The 26,581-nt window shown below is 26.4% G+C and overlaps 1 protein-coding gene across 4 annotated transcripts in view; it reads left to right on the forward strand.

Annotated features, from left to right (window-relative positions):
- The window catches only part of LOC100200610 (splicing factor U2AF 65 kDa subunit), a 31,437-nt gene extending 6,441 nt beyond the window's left edge, over positions 1–24,996 (forward strand). For 2 of the 4 annotated variants that reach the window (XM_065803187.1, XM_065803189.1), the window contains exons 3-14: positions 15,501–15,645; positions 15,744–15,814; positions 18,179–18,312; positions 18,426–18,542; positions 18,616–18,672; positions 19,106–19,190; positions 19,270–19,373; positions 23,451–23,573; positions 24,118–24,207; positions 24,316–24,424; positions 24,498–24,601; positions 24,689–24,996. In XM_065803187.1, the coding sequence (XP_065659259.1) occupies positions 15,501–15,645; positions 15,744–15,814; positions 18,179–18,312; positions 18,426–18,542; positions 18,616–18,672; positions 19,106–19,190; positions 19,270–19,373; positions 23,451–23,573; positions 24,118–24,207; positions 24,316–24,424; positions 24,498–24,601; positions 24,689–24,823 (1,274 nt within the window). In that variant the 3' untranslated portion in view covers positions 24,824–24,996. The remainder of the gene's footprint in view (positions 1–15,500; positions 15,646–15,743; positions 15,815–18,178; positions 18,313–18,425; positions 18,543–18,615; positions 18,673–19,105; positions 19,191–19,269; positions 19,374–23,450; positions 23,574–24,117; positions 24,208–24,315; positions 24,425–24,497; positions 24,602–24,688) is intronic. The other 2 variants (XM_065803188.1, XM_065803190.1) reach the window with 1 other exon arrangement.
- The last annotated feature ends 1,585 nt before the right edge of the window (positions 24,997–26,581 follow it).

Raw genomic sequence — 26,581 nt, forward strand, 5'->3', positions numbered from 1 at the left:
TACATGATCAAAATTTGCATTTAAAAATGGTGTCTTTGTAGAAAAATTTAAATTTTGTAACAAAAGCAATTAAAATATTTTGTAAAACATTTATTTGAATAAAACATCAAATAGTGTTATTTATTGACTAGTTTAGGATATTTATAGTCATGGGCCAAGGAAGACGCCCTCCCCTCCCACGGGAGGCCCCACGCCGCCCTTCCATCTCCCTAGATTTTTTTTTTTTTTTTTTTTACATAAAATGAATAAATAATAGTTGATTGTTAAAATACATTTTAAAAACATATTTTTTCAGTTTAAGTTTGAGAAACAGTTTATTTGCGTTACTTCAAATCGATAAATACTTACCTCTTATTTCAAAGATCATTTTACGATTTTAAGTCATAAATTTTAAAACCAAAGATATTAAAACGTTTTTAAAACATTTTGACAATCAATATCTTTATGTAGTTTTAGACATAATATAGTCATTGACATAATAAGATGGGAGTGATTTGTGATTTATTTAAACCCCCACCCCTCCTTCTCAGCCTACAATTCAAGAATTTGAAAAAAACAAAAGACATTTTAAATGCAAAGTAGGTAAATAAAATAAAAACAAAATTATTTTAAACATAATTAATTTTTTTTTGTAACCAACAGTTTATATTCTTCAAATCTAAATCAGATATGTTGTATGTACGACCTGATATTGTTCGCGGTGTAGAAATTAGGCATATAACTTCAGAATTGAGCACCCAACACTCATCAGTTCTCAATGGCCAAAAGAAGTTTTTACCTGGTCCATGTGGATGCATGAATCTGACTTTTATATCAAGCTCACTTACATCTTCAGCAATCCCTACCCACCAAAATCCATCATAAAAACATGCAATATAATCCATTTTTTTAATGTTTAATGAAATATCTACATAATGTTTGCTTTTTGGAATGATATCAAATATTTCAGTGCATGCATCAGTACTTATTTTTTTATAACTTATAGTGTTTGGAGCAATTGGAATAAAATGATGATACATCCTTGTGCCAGGAACTGTTCTTCCACCTAAATATCTTTTTTCTAATTGTGCTCGTGTTTGATCAATCTCTTCTTTTGAAAATAACTTAAAATAAATTCCATTTATCTTGGCTTTACAAAAGGAGTACATTAAATTAACATCTAAAATCTGCCCAGTAGTTATTTGTTTTAGACTTTCTTGACATACTACTCTTTTAACAGTCCCACCAATACCATCACAGTGGGATTTACCGTGACTGGTAGCAAAAAATACCCATTCAGCATTTAAATCAAAGTCTTTACTGTGATTGATAAAATTTTTAAAATTTTTAAATTGTGCTGCACAATTATTGGAAAAGTATTTCACACTTGATACATCAGGTAGATTTTCTTTGATATATCTAGTTATATCTTCCTGAGTCTTGTAAATAAATCCTGTGTCATGATCAACATCTTCTGAAAGGTAACAAAAAGATTTATGTTTGAGAAGTTTGTTCTCTATAAAATAAAGTACAATTGTATAAAGTGAGCATTGACTTTTGCTCCAGTGATAACTTTGAACCTCATCCTGAACAACATATTGATAGTTTTCAGCAAAATCTCCTAAAATTAGGCATTCGTTTTGGTTAAGATTTTCTTTACAGTTTTTTAAGTATCTACTTTGTGTTTTTGCAATATATGAATGAGTGGTAAGGTTGTCAATGCTGTCACATAATAAATCATTAAATTCATCTAGTGGCAATGACTGTGAAAGTAGTGTTGTACGATCGGTACTCTGCCATTGCTTAAATACTACATCTTCTTCATGCTCATGGTCCATAAACTCCTGCACTAAAAAACTTTTTAACACTTCAATACCAGGGCATTGGTTACATCGATGCAACATACATTCTGCATTTTCAAGAGAGCAAACAATCAATGCCATGAAATCTTTATAACTTTTATTCCACCTAATGGCATCAATGAGAAATTTTGTATTTTGGCGATGTATGCAAACACATACATTGTGGGTACCTGACGCATTAGTTGTAATACACCATTTAGGTTTAAGAGTACAAAATTTTGACAAACTGACTTTGACGTTAGGGTAGTCTTTTTTAAATGCAACATGTAATTCATTAAGATTGAGTAGCAATAATCTTTTTTGAACATGTTGGTTTTTCTTAATACTTACAAAATCTTTTTTTCCTGGCATCATTCTTGAAAATTCATCACTTTGATAATAGTTAATCACTAAATTAACTGTTTCTGGTGAAAGTGGGTTTCCAGTTTTTTTTCCGGGTAATGATAGAATTCCATTCTCATTTTTAACTTTACTTGCTGTTCGAACAAGATACTCAGACACTTCAAAGTAGCTTGATATCTTTTTACGTGTCCATGATTTTGGTGCGAGTGTTAACATTTGCACCTTATGGCAATAAGAGTCAGTCTCTGAAATTTTATTTTTTATTTCATACATTAAAATGTCTAGATCATGGTCATTGTTAATGTTGTTGTTTAAAATGGGGCTTTTTATTTCTATATGTTAAAAAAGTTTCTATATGCTAATGAGACCATTTTTGCAACTCTGTCAATAGTGTTCTCAAACTTTTGTTTTGCTACAGGCAATTTGCTGTGTTTTGAAAGACTTTTTAGTTTGACTGGTGAAATTCCAAGCAATTCTATAGTGGTATCTAACTTAGTTTTTTTCTCACTTTTGGATTCCCATTCCTCCTGTGAATTTAAATCTTCATCAGTTTCTATTGCTTTTTTGTAACATTTAGTGCAGAATTTCCAACCTGGGGTTACATAAACATTATTTTTTTGCAAATAGTTTGCCATGTCTATGGAAATCTTTATATTACCTAAAAAACAAATTTAGTTTTACGTGGTTAAAATAACTGAAATTATCAAACATTTTATAAATAATAAATTGTTTTTTTTTAATTTCCATATCAATTCTGTTGTAAATAAGGTAAGATTACCTTTTATAGCAATTTTTTTACTTTCCTTGTGTGTTCCAAAAGGATTGCAACACTTTGTAATTTTTCTCTCAAAATATTTTCCATAGAATTGCTCATGATAACAACATATAATTCTTATTGAACTATACTTTTCCTTTAAATTTGCTCGCCATATTATTTCTTCTTGTTTTTCACAAGGAAGATCTTTAAATTGAACAAAGCCTTGTTTTCTTGAAAATCCAGTTTTGTGGCAATGAATGTTAAGACTTTTTCCAATGTCACATTTCTCCATATTAATTATTTTTATTATTTATTACCTAACAAAATAATATAAAAACTATAAAATTAAAAGTAATTCTTTAAGAAAATACAAACAAGTAAATACCTTTAAAAAGAACAAAACAAAACTTATGTTTGTTTTTTATATAAAAGGAGGTTTCAAGTCACCAATTTGAAATAATGAAAAAATTTTTTTTTTTCAAAATTAAAATTAAATTCTATGTTTTTGCATTATTTATTCATTTTATGCAAAAAAAAAAAAAAAAAAAAATCTAGAGAGATTTGGAAAGGGGCGTAGAGGCCTCCCGTGTGAGGGTAGGGTATCTCTCTTGGCCCATGACTATAAATGTCCTAAACTAGTCAATAAATGACACTATTTGATGTTTTATTCAAATAAATGTTTTGAAAAATATTTTAATTGCTTTTGTTACAAAATTTAAATTTTTCTAAAAAGACACCATTTTTAAATGCAAATTTTGATCACGTATTAGAGAGACAATTGATGAATCTAATTTTTTTCAGTAGACCTAAGATGAAATAATGATATACAATTAAACTTTTTACTCGGGATTTTGGGCCACAGTCTTTATTTCACCTCCAAAAATCACTAATTTACAAGTCAATAATTTTGAACAAAATTGGACAAATGAGGCATTTCTTGAGATAATCGAGTCTTGAGGGTGCTTTTTTAGGATTCCTCAAGTTAAAATCTATTAGAGTACCAAATTTTAGGAAACATCCCCAAGCCATTATGAAGATACTGTATGTCAAAGTTGCTTTGTAGTCACTTCAGAAAATCACTAAAATGCTGAGTCAGCATTATTTCAAGTGACGATATCTCTGGAACCCATTGGTATTTTTAACTAAAATTTTCGCAGTTATTATTTTTTTGATATGGACTGCAAGTGGTGTAAAAATAAACAAATTCTGAGACGTAAGGGTGTCATGGTCTTGATGATTTCATATATTTTTACCCTAATTACATAAAATAATTTCGAATAATAATGAAATCAATCTCTGAAGTTAAAGAAGAAAAATTTTTGCATATTTTATATCACTTTCTAATTAAAATCATTTCAAAAACTGCTAAAGTCAATTAGTTAATGATGTTACTAACTCTTGTTTGCAGAAACTATTTAAACTATTTTAAACATTTACTTTAATTTGTTTTAAACATTCATCTTTTTAGTATTAATCAGTTTGTTTAATAAAACAAATTTTAAAAATTAAATTTTAAAACATTAAACAGTTTATTTAATGAAGCACTATAAAAATTATTATTTTTATATAAAACAAGTTTTTTAATAAGTATATATGTAAGAATTCCCAGAGCTATTAATAATTAAATTTTTTTAATAATCCTGTTAATAAAAAAAAGTGTAAGCGCTCAATTAGTAATTTTTAATTTATCTATAAATAAATCATTCATTTATTTATTTGCAATTTTCAGCAAAACATACGAGAAAATAAATAAAAAGATTTAGAGAAGAATAAAACAAATTGACTAAGTGCAGATGAAAGAAAAACTGTTCATAGTTTAATACATAATTTATTATGTATTATTATATTATTAATAAAATAATATATGAAATTTTTATATTAAAATTTTTATATTATTAATAAAATAATATATGAAATTTTTATATTAAAACAGTAATAAAATAAGAACTTTAATCATTTAGAAAAAAGAATTTTTACCATCAGTAAAATGAAATTAATTTAAATAAGTAAAGCAAAAAACTTAATGGTTATAGTTTGTCATTATGTACATTACGTGCGATGCATTCGTCATCAAAGCGAGTTAATGAGTTCAGGGTTGTTAAAGCAGAAAAATTACTGGTTTCTATTAATATGCAATAATTATTAGATAAAAGTTTTAACAACGATAAATTTAATAAATACTCAAATATATTATAAGTAGTTGAATTAATAATATAAAGTTATTGATAAATTATTAATTTTTAATTATTGAATTATATTGATAAAAAATAAATTTATTGGAATGTTTTTAAAACAAAGATTTTAAAACCAGGCAGTATTAAAAAATAAAGGGATTAAAGAAAAAACTCTTTAATTTCTTTTCGCTTTCAAACTTTTTGCTTTAACACTAGCAATTAATGTAGCGTATTTTAACCCTTTCGTGCCGAAGGCGCACATATGTGCGCCTTGGACATACCAATCTAAACACCTCTCTAAAAGTTAGTTCAACCTTTTTTAGTCTTAAATAATAACCTTTTGTGCTTGTAGACATATAAATTGAGCTTAGGAAATTTGGAACTTTCAATTCACGGATAGTTTTCATGTTTAAAATACTAAAGATAATTGACAAAAATATATGTAGTTGTTAGACGTTTTCAGCACAGATGGCTTTAAGAAATAGGATAATAAATGATCCGAATGAAGCTCTTCGAATCCTTGATGAAATGGACGATGTTAGTGATTTGTCTTCTGAGTCTTCAGAGTCTGATGACAACGAATTCCAAGAGAATAAAACTGATATTTGCTCAACAACAGCTCCATTGACTATGGCATTGTCAGCAAGTTGGTCATCATCATCAGAAATAATTTCATCTTCATCATCTGAAGAATATGTTTGTTCCGAAGATGATTCAACAGAAAAAAATAGGTGTGGATTTTTCTATTATTAATTCAGGAACTAATAATAAAGGACTCTATACAATAGCATTTGCTGATAACAATGGTACTGTAAATAATAAAAGAAAAATCCGTAAACAACAAACAAGTAAAGAACTTCATACCATTAAGACTAAGAAGCCTAATATTAGTAAAGATAATAGAGAGTGGAAAAAAATTAAAACTATTAGAACTATTATTCCATTTATAGCAACACCAGGACCAACATTTAGAAGATCTGCAATACCTAGTTGTGATGGAAATATCAAACCAATCCATCTCTTTGAATTGTTCTTTGATAATGCTTTAATACAAAAACTTGTCGCTGAAACAAATAACTACCATTAAAGAAGGTTACAATCTTCTCCGATAAAGCATAGAATGTTATGGGTTGATGTTACATTAAATGATATCAAAGTATTTATAGCAATCTGTTTAGCCATGGGAATATTAAAACTTCCTCGTATCCATGATTACTGGAGTCAAAAGCAATGGTTTTTTGCTATTTCATCTTTTAGTAAAGTAATGTCTCGTGATCGATTTAGACAAATTCACCGTTACCTTCATTTTTGCAACGAGACAGCTGCTATACCAAGAGGTAATGAAGGTTACGACAAACTTTTCAAGGTATGTATGTTGCTAGATGACCTTTGTCCTAAATTCAGAAATCTTTATAAACCAAAAAGAGACATTTGCATTGATGAGAGTATGATACCTTTTAAAGGAAGAATCTCTTTCCGACAATTTATTCCAAGCAAACGTACAAGATTTGGAATAAAAGCTTGGGTAATGGCAGAGTCAGCTACCGGGTACATATCAGAATTCTTGATTTACACTGGAATGATATTGTTAGACTAAAGGACCATGATCTTGCAGGAACTGTTGTACGTCAACTAACCCAACATGTTTTAAAACAAGGATACCATCTATATTTAGATAACTATTACACCAAAGTTGGTTTGCTTGAGTATCTTTATGAGAATAAAGTTTATGCAACAGGTACTGCACGAGTTGATGGCAGCCAATTTCCCAAGGAGATTATAATGAAAACAAAAATGAAGTTGCAACGCGGGTATAGTGATTGGCGAATGTGTGGTCTAGTTTTAGCGCAGGTCTGGATTGACAACAAGCCTGTTCATATACTTTCAACAATTCACTATCCAAACTATGATGAAGTTGCAAACAGTACGATATATGTAAAGCGGAAAGGAAAAAAAGGGGCAGTTGGTGGAATAAATGTTCCATGCCCCCCTGCAATTAAAGATTACAATGCCAACATGGAAGGTGTAGATTCAGCAGACCAAATCATGAAGTATTATAATTGTGGAAGCAAATCAAGTAAATGGTATAGGCGAATCTTTTACCACCTATTGGAAATATGTGTTCATAATGCATTTGTATTAGAGTCTTGATTTACTGACCAGCGTGCCCGCAGTCATCAAAGTTTTCGTGAGGAACTTATTGATCAATTAATAGGAAGTACTAGATCTAAGAATATTGGGAGACCTAGTAATTCAAATGAACACTTTACACTACGACATACAAATGTTGGAGATCATAAACCTTTGGTGAACGATAAGCCAAGAGATTGCAAAAATTGTTCTGAAAATGTTTGAAAAACTACTTTAATTGGTCAGTCCCAGCGCCATTCAAAAGGTATTTGTAGATCACGTGTTTTTTGTTCATTATGCAATGTCCATTTATGCCTTGATTCAGTCTCTAATTGTTGGAATATGTGGCATTCATAATTTTATTTTTAAAATTATATATATATAATTACTTGTGTTGACTAAATATAATAAATAAAACAGCTTGAAAAATTTTTCTTTGCTTTAAACAAAGTGTGGGCTTGTTATTTTCTACTTATCTAAATAAGGAAAGTATCCCATTAAATTAGTTACTTTTCCTTATAGGTATTTTTAATATTTTTATTGAATAACAAAATTAGGTAAAAAAAAAAAAAAAATTTACGTCACCAGAGAAAAATGTTATTTATTTATTTTCTAGTTATCTATATTAGAAACAAAACCCATCAAATGAAAGGTGAATAAATTTGCACCGTTCTACAAGCCTTTAATCACTTCTAAAACAATATAGCTAGCTATTTGAAAGGCTTCATTAGCAAATATTTAAAAGTCGCAATGCTACTTCATCAATATGAAATCATGTCGACGTAATCAGTTCAATTTTTTTACTTTTTTAATTTAATTTTCGGATTTTGAATTTTGCCTGCTTTCTAATAATATATACTTTGTTTAACTTATTTTGTAAGGAAACCCATCTATTTAAGTGTTAACGTGGCATAGTATTGCGTTTTTTAAATCGCCTGAATAAATTCCGCTACGAAAGGGTTAAACACTTTTTCAAAATTCAAATAATTTTATAAAACTTGAATCTTCCAAATTACATCCTAATTTGTCAAACCTTGCTTTAAAATCTCTGTTTTTTTTTTCAACTGGTCAACCATGACAGGCAAGAATTTATTTTGGAAAGTCAAAATAGCATTTTTAGTCATTTCAGGCCATTGACGGGCTGTTATTTTCCACACTGTTTACATTTATATATTTATATATATATATATATATATATATATATATATATATATATATATATATATATATATATATATATATATATATATATATATATATATATATATATATATATATATATATATATATATATATATATATATATAGGCTTTGCCAGGAAGGCGTGCAATTTCACATCATAAATTTTTTTTTTAAACATCTTTGCTTCCAACAAGGCTGCAGCCACTAATTAAAGTTGGAAGTTACTAAAAATATGACAACGCAAATACTATTTAATTTTACTTAACATGATAATATTATTTTGCATAATAATATTATGCGAAACCCTTTTTTAAGTAACAATTTACAACTGACAATTGTTTAATAAACACGGACATTTAAAAGTTTAAAAAAAGTTTCTTAACAATTCTTCGCACTAAAGAAAAAATAATTAAATCATTTATTTAAAAAATAAATATAATTTTTTTTTATTTAAAAATATTTATAATAAAAAATAAATACTTACAAAAATATAAAAAAGTATATATTATTTGTTAATGTTTTTATAAAAAATCATTAGCAGTGGTTTGTTACTTTATTTTAAATGTGTTTCAATAATATAAAAACCTAAGTAAAGATCAAAGTTATTTAATTCAAACGGCTTTCAAAAAAGTTTGTTTTTTTCGTCTCAACAAAAACTTTAATGATTTTTATATGATGTTTGTTAAGAGACCTTTTTTCTTTTTTACTCATAAAAAAATCTTATATAATTAAATAAGATAAATAAAAAATTTACAATTTTTGATGATACTTTGATTAGATCATTAGCTACTTTATATAAAACTATATATATATATATATATATATATATATATATATATATATATATATATATATATATATATATATATATATATATATATATATTTAAGAAATTGCGTAAAAATTTTTTTTTTTTTAATCTTTGTCATCAAAGAAATAAAATAGTAAAGCTATTGTTTATCAATTACTCTACTCTATAATCAGTTAGTTAGGCACTATTTGTACGAGTACAACTAATTTTTTCCTATTTGTATGTGTATTTTGTTATTTATTTTGATTTCAACTATTTATTTTGACTATTTCAAACGCAAAAAAGTCACCATTTTTTTAAAGAATTTCTAGATATAGAGGATTTTTTTCAGAAATTGGCGATTGTACCTTATACGCAAGTTACCAGAATTTTACTGTATATATAACAAGACTTCACGTAAGAGGCATGCGGTCGCACGTCTTATATGACCATGCATGTAATACTTTTTTTTTAAGTTGGCCACGGCTCTTGCAAATGCAAATTTTAAATTAATTGATTCCATAATTACAATTAAACTGCTACAAAATTTCTTAAGTACTTTATGCAATATAATAAAATGCGATCATTGAAAAAAATATTCAGATTAGAGTTTAAGGCAAAATGAGTACAGAAGTTATCAAAAAATCATTAAAAATGGTTTTATTATGGAAATATAATTTCTAGTAAAAAAATTATTTTTAATACTAAACTAAATAATTACAATCACCTTGAAATAATTGCATCTGTCAACTATTTTTTAACTATCCTAGAGTGCAACATATATATTTTTTTAATGAACATTGACTTGGAATCTTTATTTATTGACAAACACCTAATTTAAGAGGTTTATGTCATATAAGGAAGTTTTATTTTCAATTAATTTTTATTCTAGTTAATAAGTTATTATATATCAACGATACATGGTAAATTTATTCAACTTTAATTTTTTTTCAATATTTTTTTTTTACGCATTAATAAAGTGCGCGCAAATTAAATAAACAATAAAAAAACTTTTAAAAGTGTTTTTAATATGCAACAAACATTACTTTACTTTAAAAAAAATAATAAAATTTAAAAAAACCAAGCATGCAAAATTTTATTTATAATAAATGCATTTGCTTTCAACTTTTAATGTAATTGCTAACTTCTTAAAAGAAACCATGCTTAAATATTATGATCACTTTCTTCAATTAAAAGAAAGCAATCATAATGTTTAAGCACGGTTCCTTTTGAAGTAATTGCAAAAGCATGTATTTTAAGTAAAATTTTGCATACTTTTTTGTAAGTGCATGCAAAAACCATCCTAAAAGATAATCACTTCTAGTTATTTTACTTAAAAGTAACGGTATTGATTATGTTTTGGCATGGTTTTTAAGTCTCTGAAATTAATTATTTTTTAATTTAAATATGTGTTTCTTATTATAAATAAAAAACTATCAATCGCAAAATTATTTGAAAAAAAATTGCTGAAGTAATGCATTCGTTTTGAAAAATCTTAATCAAACGCCATTGTTTGCATAAGCAAAATTAAAGAAACATGATGTTCGCTTTTCTGTCTTTTTTTAACAAACGTGCGCATGTTTGTCGATTTGTCACACCCTGTATCCTATTAACTTTTTAATAAAGTTTGCACCAAAAAATTTTATTAAATTTCATGGCGCTTTTAGACTTTATTACGTTTTTAAATTTACTTACGTTTTTAAACATCTATTATGGATCTGTCCTTGTATTAGCCTATTTATTCATGGGAGGGAATGATAAAGATTGATAATGCTGTGATAAAATTTTTTTTAACTTTAGCTTACAATTAAGTTTACATCAAATAATATTTCAATTTTTTCTAGTTTTTCTACAATTTATTTTGTTATTCCTTAAAATTTTTATTTTTTTAGTTTAATTTTTGTTAGTTTGGTTTAATTATTATTTTTTTGATTTCTCTTTTCAGTTTATGGATTATTTATTTTAATTTAAGTTTGCTTTGTTTTTTTTAGTGTCTTTTTCATATTTAAAAGCCCTATAATTATCAAAAACTCGCAAAGAACAGTGGCCAAGTTGCCAAAAGAAAGTATTATATGCGTGGTCATATAAGGTGTATGACAACACGCCTCTTATGTGAAAGCTTGATATTTTGATAATTTTTAGACTTTTTTTTTCTTCCTACTATTTTCTATACAGTTTTGTTGGAAAAATAGCTTAGAATAATGAAAAAAACAATTTTTGCCCCAACCTAAACCTTTATTCATTGTAGTGGTCAATCTAATTATCATATTGTTAGTGCTAAATTACAAATAACAGTTAGCAATAATGGTGACAAAAAATATTGCTTAATTTATAAAATTGTGAATGCTATTAGATTGTAAGAATGTGATTTTAAAGAATATTTTTGTTACCCCTTGGTACCCATTTTGAAAATTTTTAATATTGTATCAATTTCAACAGTGTTGATTCATCACTGCTGCAATAATAAATATAATTGTAATGATAAAAAAGTATTGTAACTAATTGTTTGAATTATTTATTTTTGTTGAAATAAGCTGAATTATATATTCAAAAATATAGTTCTATTCTATTAAAATTTTTGTCTTTTTAAATTTCTAACCCAGGTAGTTAAGTTTGTGACTTGTTTTCCAGACAACTTAAATCTTGTCTTTACTCCTCAATTTTTGTGTTGTTTCTGACCTTCTTTGTCTTGTGCTTTCTTCTGTTTTTCTTTGGATGATTCATGAACAGATCTCTTGTTTAACTTATATTTTTCTCTGTAAAACTTTTATTTTGTACTTCTATTCATCCTATCATTGCACTTCTAGTAATACTTATTAGTTAACTTAGGATCAAGTGGTAATATTTTTAGAATTTTCTTTGTGATGATCCAAAAAAGAACAGAAACAAGAGACTTAGTTTAACTTCTTTCTTAGCTAAGAAAGACAAATTTTGCCTCCTAAATAATTTTTTAGATTTAGCAGACATGTTTTTATTTCTTCTGGAGATTTCTCTGAATCTTTAATTTCTGGTATCTTATCTTAGATCCAGCAACGTGCTCTTTTAAGATCAGTATAATTTTTGAACTTTTCATTTTACTGATTTGTTAATCATGTTCTCAACTTTGTTAACAGAATAGTTTTTTCAAGTATTAGGTGGAAGCTGTGCAGCAAATTGTTACAAAGTGCTATTGCTTCAAAAATAATCAAGGTTTTCGATAAAATCTGACATGCTGGGTTTTTTTATAAGCTCTAAAAAGTTTTCATTGTGGGGAAAACTTTTTAAAGTTATTAAATAGCTTAACTTGTTTCTCTGCGCAGCAGCCTCATTTCTCAAGGTGTATGTTTTGGATTTATAGAGTTGAGAGAGGGTTGTTACCACAAGTAGCCACAATTAACCACAAGTAGCCACAATTAACCACAAGTAGCCACCTCAATTGTAGCGGCCTTCTTGACCTTGGGGAAGTGAATTAACACAATTTTTTTTTCTTCTAGTATTAAAGCTGTCCTTGACGACCTGGGGTACCTTCCATCTTAGTCCCAAAGTAATGCTCACCTATATTAATGACCTTCCTGATCTTATCTTTTAAGTGTCTTACCTACAGGTCTTGTTATGAATAAAAGTTGCCTAACGCATTTGGGAACCAGAATTTTTGATATCATAGAGTTCTTTTTATTTAATTTTTCATATTTGTCATTAAGTTTTTTGAATTATGGAATTTACTAAATTAAAGGAATACTAGTTTAATTAAATAATCAACTCAAAAGAATGTAAAAATGTTGTTATGTAATAATGTTATCAAATGTTTACTTGGATTCCAGTTTAAAAAAAAATTATATTTGTTTATTTCCTCAACATTTGACACAATCATGTTTTGATTATATTTTACAGCAATTAATTTTTTTTCAAATTTTGTTGCCCCGGTTGTCATTGTATTTCTAATACCTGAACAAATGTAACTTATAAAACTAAGTAAACAAATATTCACATGCTTTCTAGATTATTTTGCTTTTATTTTTTTTTTTTTTTTTATTTTAAGCTAGTTAAAAGTAAATTTTTTAAAATATTAATTTTAAAAACTTTACTTTTAACTAGCTTGACTCTAAATTTTAATATTTTAAATAGCTATTAATGCTTAGGTTTAACCTGATTGACTTTAAATTTTATCGCAAATGTTATTGTATATTGTTCAATAAGCAAATTTTACTTTTTCATTATCTATCATTTAAAACTATAAGAGTTTTATTACCCTTTATTTTATAAAAATATTATCAAACAAAAAAGTGTAACATAAATTGTGTAGTGTAGTGTAAAATCGCTCTTGGCATACATAAAATGCTCTTCACTGGATGCTTTGTAACAAGGTCTGATCTATAGTTTGCTGATGACACATCTATAAACTCCAGTCTTGACAAGTAGTCATCACTTTGTGACATCTTAAGGTTTTCAGTAGCTAGTGAGTTTTTAACCCAAACAAAATCAGTTACTGCTCATAACTATTGCAATATTGAAGATATACCTAAATTAATGAATGGTCTTTCTTGTTTCTTTATTTAGAGGTTTTAAATCTGATAATTTTGAAAGTATTTTTTCTATTTACTTAAAAACCTGTAAACTTTGGGAAGAAATCTAATAAAATGAACAGAAACTTCATAAATGTTATTAGATTATCCTAATTAGCATTTTATATAACTTTTTATATATCTGATTTAGATGCTCAAGAGACCAATGTGGTTTTGCTATAAAAAAAAAAATTATATCCAAAAATTACCACAATAATTATGCATTTATCATAAGCATTTTCATACACAAATGAACACATAAACTACAGTCATCAATCTAGAAATGTTAATTGAAATTTTTTTTTCATATTAACATTTCTAACAAGTCTTTTATAACTATCTAATTAGACAGACTATGAAATTTATCAGTTCAGCTCAAAAGTGCTGTACTTGAACTGACCGCAGATAGGCCTAATTTTGCCTACTTGCGGTAGCATTTTGATTTGTGGAATGTGGACCTTAATTTAGGTCAACATTGTTGAAATCCTTGCAGTTGACGATAGTATTATAAAATTAATATTTTGCAAAGATTTGTGAGACATAAGCCTTGTTCAATGTTACAGACCTTAAATTTTTAGGCAACCAAAATTTATAGCATTAAACAAAAAATTTGAATAAAAAAAATAATTAAATTTCCATCAAACCTGTTATCATAATCATTATTTAAAAAAGAATTTGTTTACTATTTCTTGTTTTGCTGTGTGTTATTCACCTTCTGATAAAATTTTATCAGAAGGTCTGTTTAAGTATTAATGATTGTAAGCATCTTTAAAACAGCTTTAATGTATATTATTAAAAATTCTACGACCTATGGGAATGGGCAAATTGCAGGCCTTGTTTTGGGTTTTCTTTGCATAACATAGTGTTTTATATTTTTAATTTATTGAAAGAATTCAAATTGTTTTTAAATAAGTTTAATAGTTTAATGTAAAAAAAAAAAAAAAAAAAATTTGCTTGAAACGTAAATGTTCAATTTTATTTTGTAAAGATTTTTTTATCTTTAAACTTTTACAGCTTTAGTAAAATAGCCATAAAAATATAAGTAAAAGATTATGAAGAATAAAATGTTTTAAAATTTAATAGCAGTATTGTTATTTTAAAGGCGCCACTAAAAATGCCTTAAAATTTTTTTTTATTTTGAAAACATATTTTATAATTTTTTTGGACTTATGTCTGCATAGCTCTATAACTGGATTACTTTAGCAGTACTTGTATGGCTAAAGCATTCCAATAACTAGGTATCCAATAGCTAGGTAAGCTCATTCCAATATATAGGTAAGCCCTTACCAGTAACCAGAGAATATTTTATAATAATAACTTACCAGTAACTAGAGGATATTTTATAAAAAAAGTAAAGGAAATAATAGAAGAGAGTACTTTAGTAAAAGTAAAGGTTTAGTTGAGGAATCAATAATAGTCATGATGAATGGAAATGTTGACTAATTGAAACTCTTATTTATATTTGATTTTTAATTATTTAACTGATTATATTAATAAAACTATGAAAATTATGTTGCAATAATTATATTTTATTGTAAGGGATCTTATAAAATTTATTATATTGTTATTATCATCCTCATCATTGTTATCATCATCTTTGTAGTTGGACTAAATATTTATTAAATTTTCTTGAAATTTAATTTTTTTTATTTTTTATTTAAGCTTTTATTTTATGGATTGTTTTTAAATTAATCTTGTCTTATAACATTTTCTTGTTTGTTTTACAGAAAACCCTCTATTTAGATTCAAGACACAGAAGTCGATCAAGGAGCCGTGACAGAGATAGAAAACGCAGGAGTCGTTCTCGAAGCCGTGATAGAAAGCGAAGAAAAAGTCGTTCTCGAAGTCGAGATCGCCGATCTAGTCGTTCAACTCCAAAAACCAAAAGGTGATTTTTGACATTGTGATCTCAGACATTGTGATCTCAAACAATCATTTAGAAATTGTTCAGTCTGGCTCTCATTATATAATATAATTTCTTTATAGAAACACGCTTTGGGATGTCCCTCCTAAAGGTTATGAAGATATTACTCCTGTGCAATTTAAAGCTTTAAGAGGTTTGTTGTGTTTCTCTTTTTATATTATTTTTTATGTTTTATGGCTGCATTTGTATAAAAATAGCAAAGTGTAATGTTTAGCAAAGGGGAAACCAGACACGGTTTTACAATAATTTTTTTACACCAGCTTTTATAGTTTTTGTGATGTCTTGATAATATTCATAATATAAGTGTATTAATATAAGAAATTAAGATGACTTCTTTAGGTGAAAACCATTATTGGTAAATTTATTTTAATTATTTTAAAACAATGTCATAAGACTTTAATTTATATACATATATATATATATATGTATGTATATATATATATATATATATATATATATATATATATATATATATATATATATATATATATATATATATATATATATATTAATTTAATAAATATCTGCTGAAACCAAGTTTAAAGATTTTTTTATTTATTAGTAAAAATTACACAAGTTATTCCTTTCTTATCCTGTTGATTCTGGGTAATTTTTATAAACTTTTTAATAAATATCCTTCTTTAGCAATTTTTTTATGCTTATATAAGACTTTTCTACTATTTTATTCCAAGATCAAAAAGCAGTAGCTTTTTTTATTTTGCTTTGTCTCTTTTTTTCTTTTTCCTTCTTACATGGTTTTGACATTTTATATGCTGATTTCTTTTCTCTAGATAATTATTTACATATGACAACATATTTCTTGATGCTAAGAGCGTTTCTATTGAATCAATATATTTAACAGTTTTCACATTATGTAAGTTAAATTTTAATATTGTTTGTCAACAATTCTTGAAGCAATCTTATTAGTTGTGTTTGTACTAAAATACAGTACTAAAGTATCAAGATCATGAAGTATTAAAAACCAAGGTTTTATGAAGTTTTGGGTTTGGAGTTGGATATTTTTTTATTTTATTTTTTTTACTTTTTTTTCTGTTTGAAACAGGTGGATTTTAGCAAAATCTTTAACCAAAAATCTTTAGATAAGCTTCTTTTTGTTTGTTTTTACGTACAGTAGCAGCATATGTTGCTGTTCAAATCTTTGTTTATATGTGCTTATTTTGTATTATTAATTTTTTGTTAGCCCATGCAATTTTAAATAAGTATTTATAATTACCACTTCATTTTTAGTGATTATACTTTTTCAGGGAAACCACCTACATAGTTGTTTTAATAAAGTGTTATTAGATTAAGTTTAGGCTTTTGGTTGTTGCAAAAGAAACTTTTAAAGAAAATTATGGAACATTTCTATGATCATTATGATCAATATGAACATTTCTATGATCATTATGATCATAAAAGCATTGAGTTGAACTTAAAAGGATAAAGTTTACCTTAACAGCATAAAGTTAAACTTAAAATCCAGTTGCTAATGTTGGATTTTTTTTAAGAGTTCTGAAAAAGACATCTGTATATAAATATTTGCCAGAAAGAACAGTTGGTAAAGATTTGTATTATCTCCCAGACTTTCAAACAAGTAAAAAAATAGCATTATGTAACATATTTTCTGTTCATATGCTGCTGACTGTAGTAGTTGTAGAACACTTGCTTTGTAAGGAAGAAGTACAAACCCACCATATATCTCAAAAAGATGTGCTTAACTTGTTTCTCCAAGTTTATCAAGACTTGTGTTTAGAAGTTATAGGATTGAAAAACACTTAAAATATGGTGGATATATTAAAAAATAAATATTTTGAAATTGTAATAAGTTCATACACAAAAACATTTTCAAATATTTTAACATGGTTGATTATCTCTCTTAGATAGTAATATTTTTTTGCTCCTTTGGTCATTTTTAACAGTTTCTTGATTTAATTACTTGCTACATTTGTAATAGTAGTTTATCGATAGTCTTTAGTTTATGTAAATAGATTAACTTTAATTTATGTTTATATTGTAATACAAACATTTTTGCCAGGTAAAATAACAAATATATTTTTCATATTCATGGTATTGTAAAGCCATTAACCGCTTCTGATGCTTGCAAAAGATTTATCAAGTTGCATGTTGTAGTTAAAGTGCAACCTAACATATCTCTAAATCTAAAAATCTCAAAATAGTCTTCATTATCTTTAACAAATAGTCTTTAAATCTTTAAGAAATGATAAGAAGGTTGTCATGTAAAATTGCAAGAGATCAAAAATATATAAAAACAATAATAATGCTCTAGCTTATGATTAGGCCATATTTCAAAAATATATTCATAACTGTACTAGTAATCAAGTAACTGTAACCTAGTAATCTAGAAATCATGTTTTTTAAGTCTAACAGTCAAGATTTTTGTTTGACTTCTCAATTCCTATTTAAATAAAATTATACATAATTTTTAGGTGTTTTAAATAGGTGCTTCTTTTTTAAATACTTAATATTTTAATTGCAGCTTCTGGGCAGGTTGAAATGCCAACACCACTTTCTGGTGGTGTGATACCAGCCACTGCTTTGCCTCAAGGTGCACAAATGACTATGCAAGCAAGAAGATTATATTGTGGAAATTTACCTTTTGGTATTACAGAGGTTAGTTTTTTCAACCATAATAGAATATTAGAACATATCTATAAAAAAATTTCAAAATGTATTTTTTTAAAATATTATTTAAAATAACTTATTTAAAGCTGTTTGTATCCTAGGATCTTATGGTTGATTTTTTCAATGCAAAAATGCGGGAGTCTGATATGGCTAGACAACCTGGAAATCCTGTCCTGGCTTGTCAAATTAATTTAGAAAAAAATTTTGCATTTTTAGAAGTAAGTATACTTGTATACCATATTTTTTCAAACATTTTGAATTTTTTCACTGATAATTCTTCAAATAATTTAGTTTCGTTCCGTTGAAGAAACAACACTTGCAATGGCTTTTGATGGTATCATTCTGCAGGTAATTTTCTAGCATTTTAATCAAGTTATTGTAACAAAAGTACTATAGCATTCAAATTTGATTTAAATTTTTGTTAAGTTAAAAGTATTTTTTAAAATAAAACAAATATTTTTTATTTTTGATTTGCTTTTTATTTTTTGTTCTTGTTAATGAGACCATTTTATTTCATTTAATAAAATAAATGGCTATCAGATAGTCTTATTTTTCTCCTCTTATTACACTTTTTAGATTTAGTTCTCTTTAGCTCTCTTTTTAATAAAGTAGCAGTAGCAAATCCTAATCTATAAAAATGTAAAAGCATTTTAAACTAAGCTTCAGGTTTTTTTTTTTTTTTTACTATAATACATTATAACAGTGACATAAGAGTTTTTATTTAAACAAAAGATTAATGTTTATAGGGGCAATGATTTAAACAAAAGATTATTGTTTATAGGGGCAAGCATTGAAAATTCGAAGACCAAAAGATTATCAACCAATCCCTGGAATAAATGGTATGGCATATCCTACATTGTTTGCTGGTGATAAAATTTATACAATTTATAGTGACATAAAAATGCATCTAACATTACTCTTAATAGAATGCATTAAATTTTTTAGAATCACAAGCTACTCATATACCAGGTGTGGTTTCGACTGTTGTATCTGATACTATAAATAAAGTTTTTGTTGGTGGTCTACCAAACTACTTAAATGAAGACCAGGTATTTCTTATTTTTTAGTATTTCTTATTTTAACCCGACACCGCGTACATTTTTTTCTAGATTTTTTAGATTGCAGATCTCATAAACAAAAAACCATTTATGTGCTTTAAAGCCCTGGTTTTATTAGTATATTTTCTTAGAAAAACTAAACATGCGCATTTATTTAAATTTACACTACAAAAATTCTGTCAAATTAAGTCAAATTCTGTTTGTTTCTTTAAATATACAATATGCAGTGTCGGGTTAAATTAGATTTTTTTTATTAAATCTGCCTAAAGTTTTTTCAAATGGATAACTTATCAAAAGTGTTTGCTTAAGCCAATTTCTTTTAAATGATATATAGTGTAATGAAGGGCAAAATGAGACACTTAAGCTCTTATTTATCTAATACAGACCGTCTAAGAACTTTTAAAAAAAAAACTTAATATTTTTCAAATCTTCTACCATCCAACTATAACCTTACAAAATGTGAGTTGCAAAAATGCAGTGGTTATGTCATCAGAGATCATTTATTGACAACACCTATCCTGTCTCATTTTGCCCCGCTATGTGGGGCAACACAAAACAGCTTTTTAAGAGGTTTAGCAAGATAAATATTTTATAATATAATACAGTTAATAATAATACAATATATGTAATCAAACAAATATAATACATAATCAAACTGTAACTAGTTAATCATATAATCAAACACACTATCACTAGTCACATAAATCACATAATGTTTCACCAGTATTTACAGAAATTAATATCAGTCTGAATGAGCCTAAGCTGTAAATTTTAAACATTGACTCTGCTTCAATACTTTTGCAGCCACACTCCATAATCCATTACAAAAACATTTACAGTTTTCAACACTTCAATTTTTAACTCTTTCTTAACCCTTTCCTAATGCCCGTTTATTTTTTATTTTTTGTTCTTTTAACTTTTTTGATTTTTCAGAGGATTCAAATAGTGATTTTCTATAATGCGATGTTGTTATTATCTGTGATTCTTCTCCTTTTCTTGGTAATAAAGTGATCTTTGAAATAGCTAAAATATTAGAAAAGCAGGGTATTACTATATTAAAATCAATATTTTCTGAACATCCTGATGACAAAGGTAATAAGGTGCTTGAATTAACTTGTAAATCAATTTTATCAGATTTATGTAAGTTGGCATTAGAGCTTTTGTCATTATTAAACTTAATGTCTGGAATTTTATGACGACACAAATTATAAATTCCAGATGTATGAAAACCAGAACAGGCAACTTCTACAGAGGTAGCTTTATGATATGCTTTAGAGAATATACCTCTAAGTTGATCATTTGTTAATTTTGTCCAGGATGCTCATGTAACCATGATCCACATTATATATTATAAAAAGTTTTAAGCGGTTTAAAACAACAGTTGTCGTTACACCTTGTTCACCACTAGTTACAAAAGAAACACAATGTTTTCCTTTTATTGTTATAACTTTTACAGATTTATGAACAGTTGTAATGCCTGATTCATCACAGTTAAAAATTTGATGAGTTTCAAACTTGTACGTTTTCATAACAACTTCTATATCATTGAAATAAATGTTCACAGAACTGCTGTTTAAACGATAAACACTATTTAAAGACAACCCTTAAAGCTTTCTGATTGAAAGGTCTGGATGTCTCTTTAAAACCCACTTACAATCTTAAAAAATCTCTTCCTGCAACACCATTATACTTATTAAATGGATGAACTATTTCCATTCTTATATCCGTTTCTTTTATGTAGTTAGCTAATTGACTTTCAGTATCATCTGCCAATACTTAAATTTTAGTGTCATCTCGCAATAATTAAATGAACCAAGTTATTTTTTATGCATAATAGTCTAAACTCTTTAATTTTCTTTAAATCCTTCTGTGTAAAGCATCTTTATTTATGATACATGTCAAAGCAGCTATTCTCAAAGAGATTTCTTTTAATTTTAACATAACGTGCTCTGCTCAGAAAAATTGCCACATTCAGTTTTTCTTATAGTCTCTAACCATATTTAACTTTCTAAATAAACATGGTTGATATCAACAAAATAAAAAAACCAAAGCGTCTTGTTTTGCCCCGCATCATGTTGGCATCGAAATTATGTAATTTCCTGACAATTTTGTCATAGAAATAAAATATCAGTATATGGAAATGAAAGAGCAATCAATGCCTAAAGATGATAATAAAACACTAACTTTGAATATAAAATTTTTTTCCACTCCGTAAGATAAAAAAACACTGAGAAAAGCTAAAACAACAACACATCGAAATTCGTAATTGTCATATAGCCAAGAGATAAAATGGTTGTCGTTCTTTTCATCTTATTCATTTCAAAGTGATTCAAGATATTTTTTGTAACAATAAGTAATTTAAGAACACAACTAAACCTTTAAAAACCATTAAAACAATAAATTGCGAGGTTAGGATTATTATAAATGTGATCTGTCTCATTTTGCCCCATCTTACGCTATAATTTTCCTAGTTTCAAAACAATTCTTCAAGATATTCTTTTTAAAAAAATGAAAGTGTTTTTTTAAAGCAATTAGTTAAAAAGAAGAATTCTTGTTTTTCTCTCATTTCTTCTTTCTTCTTAACAAAACGTTAAATGTTATTCCAGCTTGTAAAAAAATGTAAAAATTTTTATTCAAATAGATTGAAATTAAATAAATATTAAAATGGAAAAATTATTTTTAAAAAATTATATTTTTTGAGAATATTTTCATGAATAAAGCAAAAAGAAAATTTTAACCAATGTTCTCTTGAGTTTAATGGAAAAATGAAAATATTATCCTGACATTTTAACTACAAAACTGTTTATTTCTTAATTTTTTCAAGTTTAAAACAATTTACCTGGTAAAAGTGGTTTCATTAGGCCCCAAAAAGTAATTTGGGGCCTAATGAAATGGCTAAAAAAAATTTTTGACATTTATATATTTAAAAATATAAATGTCAAAAAAATTTATTATTTTTAGGCTTTAAAAAAAGTTAATTGAAAAATTAATTTATTTTAATATTTATTTAATTTATTTATTAATTTATTAAATTTATTTATTAATTTATTAAATTTATTTATTAATTTATTAAATTTATTTATTAATTTATTAAATTTATTTATTAATTTATTAAATTTATTTATTAATTTATTAAACTTATTAAATTTATTTATTAATTTATTGAATTATTTAATTTAATAAATAATTTGAAAAATATTGGCAAACAGTTTATTTAACAATAAATTAGTTGCAAAAGAAAAAAAGGTTGTCATAACTATTTTAAGTTAGTTTGCTGCTCATAAAAAATTTCATGTCAAGTTTCACCGTTTTTAACAAAGATTCGAAACTATTCGAAACTAAACTAAAAATTCAACTTTTTCACAATGACTTTAAAATTAGATTGCTTGCTTTATACAGCACCCATGTTTTTGGTTATGGCATTTATTTGATATTGTTAACCAACTCATTATTTACAAAAATGTCAATCGAAACCCACAAAAAAAAATTCACTGGTACCAAAAATCAGATATAAATTGATTATGCTGATTTTATACATAAATTGCTTACATAGTTCTGTATCAACAGATATCACCCTAGGGTATTGTTTATGTTGATTGCAACCATATCAACATAGGAAGCCTTTTTGTGTTTGATTTGTTATCAATAACTTAGATATTCTGTACTTTGTTCTGGGGTCGGTATTTATGCATATTCTTTTGAACAAATCAATACATCATTAAATGACATAAAGAAAAGAAGATTTCTTATTAAATAAAGTTTTGAAGAAAAAAATAAGTTTAATTAAACCTTTATAAAGCGAATGTTTTTAAACTTTAAATGAATTAAAAATTTAAAAAAGTTCACATACTTTTTTTTAACATTGATTAAAAATATTTTATAATTTTAAGTTATGAAAATTTTTCATAATAAAATATGGCTTGAAAGTTTAATGAAAAATTGTATATATCATTAAGTTGACATTTAATTAGACTCAAGTATTGTAAGAAATGAATTAAATTTTTGAAAAATTATAATTTTACTTTTAAAGTAAATTTCAACTTATTAAATTGTCAAAATAATTTTTAGGTGAAAGAGTTATTGTCGACATTTGGAGAACTAAGAGCATTTAATCTAGTCAAAGATTCAGCTACAGGGTTATCTAAAGGCTATGCGTTCTGTGAATATGTTGATATAGGAATTACTGATGTGGTAAGTTTTTCTTTATGATTTATTAAACTTTTTTTTATTTTTTTTTTAATTTAATATTTAAATTAAACTTATTTTTAAATTAATTTAGTTTATGTTTTGAATTAATTTGTTTAAAGGTATTTAGCGTGTTTGTTCAAAAGTTTAACAAGATGTTCCATGCATGTTATAAAGTTAATTAGTTGTAGGACTTAATGACAAAATGACAAGCTCAATGGATGAATCAAGTTTGGCTAAATAAAAAATAACAAAAATAATATAAACTAATAAAACAACATTTAGTTGAATGAAAAATAAGAATATGGTCTGGTAAAGAACTGTTAAGGATATTTTGTACACCATATTATATCTTTTGAACAGTATACATATATGAATACACATATAAACATATATATTTGTATTTATGTGTGTGTATTTACGCGTTAATAAACTACTTTTGTTTAGTAAGTATAGTTCTCATTGAGTTCAGAAGTTTTATTTAAAAACTTCTAAATCTGAATATTGTGCTCTTTTGTAAATAATAAAGAAAAATTTTATTAAATGATAGGCTATTGCTGGTATGAATGGAATGCAATTAGGTGATAAGAAGTTAATTGTTCAACGAGCTAGTGTTGGATCGAAGACTATGACTGCACAAGTATTTCTGCTATGCTATTTTTTTGAAAATTCTATTTTAATAAAAATTGTTATAATTATACCTAGAAAACAAGTTGTAATTTTTATGATATCCATATTAAACTTTTAGCTAAACATACCTGGTTTTGACTTAAACAAAGAAATTACAGCCACAAATATTCTTTGTCTTATGAACATGGTGGTAGCAGAAGAGCTTATGGATGATGAAGATTATGATGGTATTATTTTTTTCATTTTAAATAAGTTAGAGGAATGATATACCTAATATACCTAAATAATATTATTATTTAGAAATCTTTGAAGACATACGTGAAGAATGTTCAAAATACGGACGAATAAGAAGTATGCAAATACCCCGACCTAACAACGAATTTCTGGTTTCTGGTATAGGAAAAGTACGTAAAATATATTTTTATGAATGGCTATAATATATTTTATATAATACTTTACGTAATTATTGCAATAATCAATTGTTTTTTTAGGTTTTTATTGAATACGCAACTTCTGGCGAATCGAAAGTCGCCAGTGAAGCGCTTGCTGGAAGAAAATTTGCTAACAGAGTTGTTGTTACAGCATACTACGACCCAGATTCTTATCATCGACATGATTTTTCTTAGATCATATATATGTAATAAACGATTAAAGACTGAAATCTTTAGATCTGAGAACTGTTAAATTAGATCGCTCATACATTTAACATAACCAAGTGTATTGTTAGGATGACCAAATAATGTTCCTGAAAAGAACATTCTGTAAATTATTCCTTTATTAAAACATCTCATCATAGTAAGTTGTTGCTTGTTGCAGCGCGTCATTTGTAATAACCTTTACATAAAAATTTTTTACACGGTGTTAAAACTTTTACCAGTTTTACTTTTTCCAAATGGCACTATGAACTTTGTTGTTTTAAACTTATCGATCCTACGATTGTAAAAAATAGATTAAATATATATAACCCAGGATTTTTATAATTTTTTTTTACAGTAGCATGTGTCTACTAATGCCTTTAAAAACGTTTAAATTAGCTCGACATTTTAAGCATAAATAATCATTTTGAAACAGTTTGTTTTTTATAGAAACTATAAATTTAGGGTTGAAATTTTCTATCCTAAATCTATTCTATACATGTTTCTAAATTTTCACCCCTATTTTGATGTGAAATTATGTTATATATCTCGAGTCTTTGTCGTGATCTTTTTTTCAATTAGTCTTCAACATTATTGTTATTTAGGCTGAGAAATCCATTTTCAAAATATTAATGATATTGATCTGAAAAAAAATTTGACGTTTAAAAGTTTTCATTTTCATGAAATGTATAACCATTAAGTAGTCGTAAGGGGTTATTGCAAAATTACATAACGCTCGAGAGTGGGTAAGTGAATTACTTGAAAACGTGACGTGGGTGGGTTAAAGCAAGCTTGTGCAAAAAATAAAGATTTATAAAAGGCTATAGCGTTGCATTAACAAATAAAAATAAATTTCGAAAAAAAATACTAATAATTGTAATTGCGACACAAAAATTTATTTCCCAGTGAATCGAAAATGGTTATCAAAAAACATTTACAAATTCATTGATTCCTAACAAAATAACCATGATAAACATTATTTCAGCAGCCGTAGCGCAGTGGTTAGCTCGCTTGTCTCAGAAAGTTCAACGCCACCTTTGGGCAAGTTTTGTAAAATCGGTAAGGAAAGAGGCGTGAACTTCCTCTTGCTCTTCTGCGGTACTCTGTGATAAGCCCGTAAGGACTTCTTAGAGCGCCTAAAATAAAAATGAAAAAGAAAAAAATATAGGCTTAACCGTGGGTAAATAAAAAAAGCGTAATGCCAACCACAAAAAATCTTTTGAACACAGAAAATACTCAAAAGACACTTGTCCAAACTTATTTGGGATCTAAAAGATAAAAATAATAATTTTAAATTAAATTGGTCTCTTCTAAAAACTGCTCGTATCTATAGTCGTGTTTCTAAAAAATATGTTACGTATGCAAATAAACTTAAAGTAATTATCAATTTAGATTTAAAAAAAAATTTATAAAATAGAAGATCAGAACTATTTTCTTAATGCAGATATGAAAATAAATACCTTATAGAAAATTAGAAGAACAAATGACCAAACTAAAATTCATATTCTAAATCCATATTCTAAAGAATTCTTTTCGCAATTAATTTTTATAAAAATACTTTAGTGTAATTTCCTGTTTAGAGGCGATTCTACGGGTGTGTGTGGTGTTATACTCCCTTCCTCCTCCAATAGAAGGCTATTTTCAAGTTATAGTCGTTAATTTTTTTTTTAAAAGCAGTTGGTACTTCTTAGGGTTTCGCCCTACTCCCATTGATGCAATGTTAATATTAAGAAAATCTACACCCTAAAA

Source organism: Hydra vulgaris, chromosome 08, assembly GCF_038396675.1.
Source record: "Hydra vulgaris chromosome 08, alternate assembly HydraT2T_AEP".
In the NCBI taxonomy this organism is placed as follows: domain Eukaryota; kingdom Metazoa; phylum Cnidaria; class Hydrozoa; order Anthoathecata; family Hydridae; genus Hydra; species Hydra vulgaris.